Source organism: Saccostrea cucullata, unplaced genomic scaffold (assembly GCF_032062105.1).
Source record: "Saccostrea cucullata isolate Sc308-1 unplaced genomic scaffold, CSIRO_AGI_Scuc_v1 ctg10040, whole genome shotgun sequence".
NCBI classification, from domain to species: Eukaryota; Metazoa; Mollusca; class Bivalvia; order Ostreida; family Ostreidae; genus Saccostrea; species Saccostrea cuccullata.
Window position 1 is genome coordinate 14300 of NW_026924311.1, and position 9827 is coordinate 24126.

Genomic DNA, 9827 nt, shown 5'->3' on the forward strand with positions numbered 1-9827 from the left:
TGTACGACTTAAATTATACTACAGATATTCATGAAATACTTTAAAAATGATTTTTAAATATTGCACCTGAATTAAATTGATTTACTTTAATCATTACCATTGATAAAACAGTTTTATTTTCTTTAAGGTTTACTTCATATTACCGTAATATTAGACATTCATTACAGATTCCGTAATACAAGTTAAAGGTATGAATTGACCATTGATTATATAAATACAATGTTAAATTGCATATAAAATCAAATGCAAACTAGAAAACATAATGACCGCAGATGATAGAAGTTTGGTTTCTACTGAGAATCAAATATAAACTAGAGAGAGTAACAACATAATGGCGGTAGTTGATAGAAGTTTGGTTTCTACTGAGAATCAAATAAAACCTAGAGCAGCTGACAACATAATGGCGACAGTTGATAGAAGTTTGGTTTCTACTGAGAATCAAATATAAACTAGAAAGACTGACAACATAATGACGAGAGTTGATAGAAGTTTGGTTTCTACTGAGACAGCTCCTCCCCTACCATCACTGCCAGCTGTAAAGAAAACAAAAACAGTCATAAAGAACTTTATTCGGTAATAACCAATATTTGCCCCCCAAATCAAACTTTGATGGAGATATATTTAATTTAGTTCTTAAACAGGGGAGTAAATTCTGATTTCAAAGCACTGAATATTTTCATAAGTAATGACGCCATATTTACGTAATGACGTCAGAAACATGACGTAAATTTAAGTTTTTATGAATTTTACAGAAAAATGTACATATTTCGTCGATATTTTGAGTAAAAGTCACCGAGCGCATGTGTGTTCAGGATCTATATTTTGATATAATGTGTAGAATGATAATAGCAATAAAATATGTCAATATTGTTCCTGAACAAACTTGCACTCTATACAATTTAAAGCTAAAATTGTTGAAATTTTGTCCATTTTATCCTCTTTCAGAAAAAGGATATAAAATCGGACTAGTTTGTGGCGTCATAAAAAGGAAAATTGTGAATAAACTGCTTTCAGACTATAATATTTTCTGTTAATTTATATTTCTCATACAATTCATTGAATTCAGCACATTTCAAGAAGTTTTCAAAATTTGACTTTTGAAATTGTCAAAATGGATTTCTGTTGATCATTTTAATAAAAATTAATGATAACACTGAATATATTAAAAAAAAATAAAATAAAATCTAAATTTAGGAAAAAATGCTTACTTAGAGCGGTCACTGTTGTTGATTCTACAAAAGATACAAGTATTAGAAAGCAAATAAAATTGTTCATATAAAGTTTAAGTAAACAGCCATCACCGGAGCATAAAAAAATAAGATTGTTTCTTTATAAAATGCAGAATGGAATCAATATTTAACAAGACAGTTGTGTTTTGTCTACATTCAATTATTTTGATATACAGTTTAATTGTACGTAATTCTTATAATTGTTTACGTAAAGATGCCTTTCACGCTTAGGTGTATTAATTTTAATTTTTTGGTCTGGAGCATAACCGGTAATTCAAAAGATATGTGGAGGTCAGTCGGGTTCGATCGCCGACGGCCAGATTGCTCTTTCGGTAGAGCACCTGACCGTAGTTTCGCGAATCCAGGAATTCCTTTAGGGCGGGTGGGGTTGGGGGCGCAGTAGAGGGCAGAGGGTCAGGTGGCTGTACTGAAGTCCCCAGTGGGTCTAAGGCAAGGTCTATTTTTGGGGTCCAGGGGCAAAGCCCCCTAAAGCTGACAAGTTTTTAAAAATAAGAGATGTTTTTTCCTTGATTTTAGGATAATGGACATATTGATTTTACATGCACAAATTTCAAACGGGGGGTGTGGGGTGGGAATGCACGCTTTACATTTGGTGTCATGTCATGCACTGGAACTGACAGATGAGAGGCTTGCCGAAGATAATCCTGGGTTGGGGTGTTTGAGGGCCAAAGACCACTAAAGAGGGAGGAATGTTGTGGTAAGTCGGGTTCGATCGCCTATGGCCAGATAGCTCAGTCGGTAGAGCACCAAGGGACCGGGTTCGAAACCCGCTCTGGTTCGTGTTCTTCTCTCCCTTTACAGTTTATTGCTTTTTAAAAAATGTATTACATTAGATTCGTTTTTTTTCCTCTAATGATACACAATGCAATCAACCAACATCTTATGAAGATATACATTTTCACAGAGAATTACTTAAAACTTTAGATTTATTTTATCTTTAAGGCATACAATAATATAATTATGTGAATGTTTTAACGTTTAAAAAAAAAACAGTGTTAAATAATTACTCAAGTTTTACCTGCTGTTTTACGTGGTTTTGTGATGGAAGGATCTGTAAGAAATTATGTACAATACTTAAATAGAGAACTAAATATAATTTTTTATTACAATATGAAAAAAATCAGACTTCTTAGATCTGCACCGTATACACTCTGTGTATGTGTAATGAAAAGTGTATACAGCACGGATCTAAAAATCCTGATTTAAAGTAGATTGTGCTTAATAACTTTATAAAATAACTTTTTAACTAAATTAATGTCTTCTTGTAAAATCAAACCAATATCATTCTAAATTGAATTTTTACAACAACAATCTGAAAACTGGCTGAACTTAATAAATATTCATTAATTTGAGGAAACACTGTCTAGTTAGTATAGTATGCCAGGGCATCAACAATATTGGGAAACATTGGATAATTTGCATAATGGGCGAAGCCCGTTATGCATAAATTATCCCATGTTTCCCACTATCGTTGATGTCCCTGGCATACTATACTAACTAGACAGTGATTCTTTATATTTCCATTTCATTGTGAAATAAAATTGTAGATTTAGACTTTAAAAATGTAGACATAGACATAAATTACACAAGGACTTCCATGCCAATTTCAATAGTCCTCGCTCACTGACGTCAAACACATAGGCAGCAGCACGAGATTTACATGCATACTTGGACTCCTTAGCGTCAGACACAGAGACAGATGCGCACGAGGTTTGCATGTATAGTAGGCCTCCTTAGCTCCTGACCTATCGACGTGCCTAATTTTCATTCCGGCAGAATTATCAAGAAATAAACTCCGACAACTTTCAAAGAGTTATCACAAAGAAAAAAAAATAGAAATGGAAATATTTCAGCATAATTTTATACTTACCTATGACTGTAATATTTTGAGAATCAGTATTCTCAAAACCTTTAGTGGTATACTTTACTTTACACGCGTATGTACCAGAATCTTCTAATGTAAGGTCTAATGAGACAAAAAAAAGTTTGTTGCATTAAGAATTAATTTTAGATTTTTAGATGCACTTATTATGAAAAAGGGAACAAAAGCATCGCAATGTACCTGGAACTTGAAGTTCCAAGTAAGTCGTATTCTGTACAGTAATTGTCCCACACGTGTAGTTCATATTTAGCCATATTTTTTTACCGTTGTGACAATAGTCAGTATTCCCAACTTTCCAATAGGCATCCACGTTTGTTATATTATCATCAGGTGGTAATTCCACGTCACATATTCCTCGAAAACTGTCACCAATTTGATAGGGTCCATGGTGAAGAAATTGGAAACCAACACGGATATTGATCTGAGAGGTCACATCTAAAAATAAAACAAAATCAATCTTTTTGGTTCATAGAAAACCATCTATTTAAAACTTGATATGCGAAACATCTGACGATTGTTCGTCTGGTACAAAAATTTATATATTACTGCGCTCATAAAACCCCTTTAATTTCAAATATGTATTATGTTTTACACAATGATTGAATGGTTGAATGATTGCTTGACAAAAATGATTTCATCCACTGTTTTAAAAAATATTTTTTATCTCTTTATAGATATTAAAGATAACTTTATTATGTTAAAGATATTTGTTAAAGAAATCAATTGTAAAGTAGCTGTAATAGCATATTTTACTTAAAGATACCATAATTCACATTGCTTTTTCAGAAGATGATTATATCGAAAGAAATAAAATAAGTGGTGTAAATCACGCAGATCTTCAATTTTTCACTCGTGTATTGGCTTGAAAACTGAAACAGTTGAGATGAAGGAAAAATTTTCTTATTTTATTTCAATTAACCCATTTAGTTCTGTTGCAACACACATTTTCATTGATAAAAGTAAGTTTAAATTGCAAAATCTGTTGTTGCCAAAGGCACAATAAATAATGTAAAAAACGTTTCAATCCTCTTGACTTTACTTGAAGCAAGGAAATTATATCCTTTAAAGAAATTCAAGAAATGTGGTCTATGAAAAATATATCAGCATAACAAATAAGCGAATATTTTACAGCAATTTGATTCATTATATCCATTTTACTGAAACCCTAAAAACGAATAAAATTCTTAAATAATGTGTTATAAGGGTAAGAAATAAGTACGCTAATTATTCACGTCTACATTTTTCAACATTTTAATTTAATGTAAATGGCAATATGGCCATAAAATCTTTGGTTAATACAAAAAACAGTTCAATGGAAAAATGATGAATTATCTTAATACCAGCGCTTAATTGTAAATTATCAATAACCCAGCTCTTGAAAACAGGGGGTAGACGATATTTTGCTTATTAATCGGACTTTCATGCAACACCATGTTTTAATATAGTCATGCATATGATTAAATGTTCCTTATATCTTTTATTATGTTTTAGTCAAATAAATAAAACAAAAATATATTAATAATATATAATGTTTCAGTTGTTTATCGCTTTGAAATTGGTGGAATATGCAAAATTTTTGTCGTGTTTTGTCAATAAGCATATGCCCTCCCCCCCCCCTCCGTGACACACAAAAAGCTTTGGTACGAATTTGAGAAATGACAGTCCATATAACCTGTAAAAAAGAATTTTTGTGAATTTTTGTGTCACAGGGGGATGTTTTAAAAATATTTCCCGTTTTCCATTGACTTGATAGTGAAAAGCACAAGTTTTACTGAAATTTTAGAGTTAAATTCCCCCCCCCCCCCAAAATAAGTAAAGTTTTAAGAAAACCCATATAATTATCTTTAAAATAAATATCAAGAATTCATCGAATATGTTTACTTTTGACAATTGACTTGGAGGTATGCGGGAGAAACAATACTACCGTTCGCAGTTCTTTATTTACACGAATTCTAACATTTGGTATTACACATCAAATTTGCTTGAATAAATTATAAAGTTTTGTTTTAATGGACTATATCTGTCATATCAAATTTAAATATAAACACAGGTAATTAAAGGTTACAAAGCTCTTATCTATCCGGTCACCTGACAAAAACTACGTTTTCTGTTGGTGATATTAAACATCATGCTGAAAATTTGTGATATAACATATAATGACGTTTTGATTGGCCATGAAACAAGAAAGTTACTGAATATTTATTTTGGTGTATCCTGATTTATTTGGACGAAGGGCAGGGACTCATGCTTTGCACTCATCACCGTCCTTCGTCCAAATAAATCAGGATACACCATAATAAATGTACACTAACTATTACTAAAAAATCGGGGCTTCATATTTTAGTGTCTTTGGCGTAGACAACGATACGCTAATTTATGAATTCCGCTAAGAAATAATTCAGAAATATAATACAGAGCACTAAGACACATATAGCGCTATTTCATGATTACGCCAATAACTCTATGCTCAGTATTGACACTAATGCTCCTTGTCATGCTTGGGGGAAATAATAGGAAATCCATCATCAATTCAATGTAAATATGTATCTTCTTGTAGACTTCATAAATACTGAATTCATGTAACAAAGCGTTTTTTGTCATTATCCAATAAGAAATGATCGCATCAAATGTCATATTGATGTTATCAATTTAACTTATACTTACATTTATTCATACTATGAGCCAAAAATACAAAAACAGCGATAGCTTGCAGAAAGGCAAATGTTTCCATGACCATCTACAAAGAAAGTTTTAATTTAAGCATAAGTTAACAAGCAGGAAATACGAAACCGTTGTCATGATTCATGGCAGGATGCTATTTGCCATAATTTCTTGTAAAAAAAACTTATAAAAGTGCAAAAGTACAATAGCTTTAACCCCCTTCCCCGCAGTTACGCATTTTAACGCATATGCCATTTCCTATTTCTAACGCAAAATCACGCATCTACCGTTTCCACGCAATCACGCATTTTCACGCACTTTAAAAGTTCATTTAATCTTTAGTTTAATGCCACTTTCCTTCTATTTTATACTTGCAAAAATCTCATAAAATAAGAAAAGTTATGTTTGTAATAAAATTTAACGTCAGAATATTATTTACGCTTAACTTTAGAGAAACGTGTACCACGCTAAAAAGTGACTGCGGGGAAATGGTAAATTTCTATTTCTATGACATGGACATTAAGTGTATGTTGCATAACAGTTTAGTAAGTTGTAAAGAGTTAAATGCTTTTTATAATGGAGTGTGCATTTTGCCACAAGAATGTAAAATATGCAGTATAATCTTGTTAACATTTTCTTTCTTGAAATAAAAAACTGCAATAATTTTTTCTTGTCTTCCTTGTGGGGAAAATTGTTTTCGGTCATAGTTGATTTTTATGCGCCCAGATCGATGGATCGTGGCCGCGACTTGCTTTCGTCCTGTCTGTCTGTTTGTTTATCTGTTGTCAACTTTCACATTCGCCATACCCTTGAACCATGAGAGATATAGACTTCATATTTAGTATGCTTACTCCAATAATTGAGCTCTTCCAAATGACACGAGGATTAATGACCGTGTAAAATAGATTTTTTGAACTGTTGTCGTAGCTTTTGAACCAAAAAAGATAAAGACTTTTTTATTTGATATACTTACTACAATAATTAGACTCCTTAAAATGACACAAAGGTTAATGACTTTGTGACCTTGACTGTGGCCTAATTATGCTAAAAAAACTTTTTCAAACCTTCGCCATAACATTGAAGAATTAAAGACAAAGACCTCTTATTTAGTAAGCAAGTTCTTTAAGAAAACACCAGGTCAATGACCTTTCGACTCTGACTTTGATCTATATAAAAAAAATAGGTTTTTCGAACTTATTCTGGTGCATAGTGTTTCACAAACACATCTTGTTATTCCGAAAATTATCTTGTTATATGTCGATGCAAGAATAGATATGGTTTTTATCAAAAAGGAAAGAACTTTATTCGGTAATAACCGATATTTGCCCCCCAAACCAAACTTTGATGGAGAAATATTTAATTATGTTCTTAAACAGGGGGGTATATGCTGACTTCAACGCACTGAATATTTTCATACGTAATGACGTCATAGGTACGAAATGACGTCACAAACATGACGTAAATTTGTTTTTTATGAATTCTAAAGAAAAATGTACATATTTCGTCGATATTTTGAGTAAAAGTCACCGAGCGCATGTGTGTTCAGGCTCAATATTTTGATATAATGTGTAGAATGATAATATCAATGAAATATTTAAATATTGTTCCTGAACAAACTTGCGCTCTATAAATTTTAAAGCTAAACTGTTGAAATTTTGTCCATTTCTAAAAAAGATTATAAAATCGGATTAGTTTGTGACGTCATAAAAACAAAAATTGTGAATAAACTACTTTTAAACAATAATATGTTCTGTTAAGAAGAAGGTAGGGTTTCCATACAAATTTTGCCCTGTGATTTTCTAAAAAATGAAACTGGTGGAAAAGTTGAAAACTCTTGCTTTTTAAATAATTGAAATTCAATGCAGAAAAATCATACAAGTCATTTTTCATACGTGTGTTTTTATATGCTAATTATGACGTCATAATCATGTGTATTTTCCCGTATTTTCTTTAATGGTTGCAGAAGACACCAATTTTCAATGGAATTTTCTTTCAGAAAACATTGTCCACAAGCATCGCCCAAAAAGATCTTGAGATATGTGATTTGTTATTAAATTTTGCACAAAATATCAAAAAATTAACGTGGGCGACGGCTGTGGGCACTGTTTTCTAAAGGAAAATCACTCTTGAAATGTGCCATTTTGAGGCTTTTTCTGTCGAAAGTAGAGAAATGCTTCACATTAATGACGTCATAATTGCAGAATGGTACTCCTTCATGCCATATTCTTTCCGGATTTATCAGAGTCATTTATTTAACTAATATTAAAGCCAGTTTCAAAACTTTTTGATATCACTACATTTTTAGGGCGCAATAAAGCTAAAACCATACCTTCTTCTTTATATTTCTCATACAATTTATTGTATTCAAAACATTTCAGGAAGTTTTCAATATTTGACTTTTGTGGGGGGCAAATATATGCAATATACCGCATTTAGTTCTTTCATATTTGTGTATATTATTAATTACACTTTTTCTGCATTTTACTATTCCCACAGAAAATAACTGGAGTGAGTTATTGATGCATTTCAATCCATTTTTTATTTTTTTATTTCTCCAATCTAGACTGTGCAGTGGAAGTCCCGGTAGGCTAATTGATTCTTGGTATTTTAACCAAGTTATTTTGTAACGTGAAGCGGACGCCCATCCAAGGGTTAAACAGGCTCGCCGTTGCTTAACTTGCCTGAAATAAAGGGAGATTACTGCAAAACTAGAAAAAACTTCCTAGCGGAAAGTAAAAGTTTCCTATATACTGTCCGCTACACTTCCCCCCGCTCAGGGAAGCTTCGACCCGAAACTTAGATTTCTCTCTGAGTGTCTGGGTCTCTACAGTTACAGCGCAACCAATGCCATTCCCGGACACGAAGTCCTAGCCTTGAAGCTTTCTGAAGCAGATCGGAACCTGACTTCAGATACGGCAACCCCTGCCGTCCACGAAGTTTGTATATGGACACTAAGTCCTAGCTCTAAGACTTCTGAAGCAGGACACCATACACCAGAGTCACCACGCTGCCACCAGTTTTGTAACGTGAAGCGGTCACCCATCCCAGGAATAAACAGGCTCGCCGTTGCTAAACTTGACTGAAATAGAGGGAGCCTCTACCGCATCACTAGAAAAGCTAGCTTCCCTAGCGAGTCAGTATAAGTTTCCTATATACTGTCCGCTACAATTTTATTATTGTCATTGTAATTGATGATTAGAATTATTAACTATAAAATCAAATATTATTAGGCCTATTGTAGTATTGTGTGGAAAATTATTTACAGCTGATTTACAGTCTCGACTGCACAGTCTAGGGTCTTGTTTCGGCGATTAATTTTTAACTCATAGTATAAATACAATTATCATACTTAGGATAAAAATTAATTACCGAAACAAGTGTCTGATCGTGTTTCAAACCATAATTTTGGAAAGCCAAATTTCTTTTATGAATAATGTGTATTTGTAAAATATATGCCGAATATATGTTTCTGACTTTCAACTAGTGTGGATAAAGTACTTGTATATATTTTTTTTTCTGTTTCAGAGTTTTTATTCAAAAATACAAATCAAGTTTTGAGGCAATGCTTCCTAAGAGGTCCTCCGTATATTCCTAACCTGGGGTGCCAGGGGCCCCGTGGATTGGAAATTTAAAACATATATGTGTATATATATATACAAATAATATATAGATTCAAAAATATTCATATAGTAATATATATGGATTGTGTCCTAAAAATACTTCATACATTCTATAATATATATGAATTTTTTTTTCTTATATGTCATATTATAAGATGATGGACCACTCACGAATTCGGAGGTACAATCCTTACACACCACAGAGTCCATATCATAAATTTACCTCCGAAATACAAGATTACTGGCTAATCCTGCAGTGAGTGATGAATGAATAAAAAAAAAGGAAAAATAAAAAAAAAAATTTAAAAAAAATTTACAAATTTTCAGACAGAGTTTTTAGCATACAATAATCGAATTTGATAGTTTGTGCTTGCCGATTAACAAGGTAAAAGTTAGCAAGCGACGACTTCAAAA

General features: G+C 32.4%; 1 protein-coding gene across 3 annotated transcripts; it reads right to left on the reverse strand.

The window, feature by feature from the left end:
* Positions 1-272: 272 nt before the first annotated feature.
* LOC134266187 (uncharacterized) lies at positions 273-5911 on the reverse strand. 3 transcript variants are annotated; one of them, XM_062748418.1, is made up of 6 exons: positions 5797-5911; positions 3397-3567; positions 3121-3216; positions 2269-2301; positions 1209-1232; positions 273-533 (listed from the first exon to the last, which is right to left on the reverse strand). In XM_062748418.1, exons 1-6 carry the CDS (start codon positions 5867-5869, stop codon positions 439-441), a joined length of 492 nt encoding a protein of 163 aa, XP_062604402.1. In that variant the 5' UTR covers positions 5870-5911; the 3' UTR covers positions 273-438. The 3 variants fall into 3 exon arrangements, with proteins under 3 accessions (XP_062604402.1, XP_062604401.1, XP_062604403.1); XM_062748417.1 differs by having other exon boundaries at positions 3313-3567; XM_062748419.1 differs by having other exon boundaries at positions 459-533; positions 2258-2301; positions 3313-3567.
* Between the last annotated feature and the right edge of the window lie 3916 nt (positions 5912-9827).

Excerpts from the sequence above, each read along its gene's own strand:
- LOC134266187 (XM_062748417.1), bottom strand. The coding sequence starts at position 5,869 with ATGGTCATGGAAACATTTGCCTTTCTGCAAGCTATCGCTGTTTTTGTA. Across the intron at positions 2,302-3,120 it reads TCAAAATATTACAGTCATAG|ATCCTTCCATCACAAAACCA; the intron begins GTAAGTATAAAA and ends AATTTCTTACAG. Across the intron at positions 534-1,208 it reads AACAACAGTGACCGCTCTAA|CTGGCAGTGATGGTAGGGGA; the intron begins GTAAGCATTTTT and ends TTTTCTTTACAG.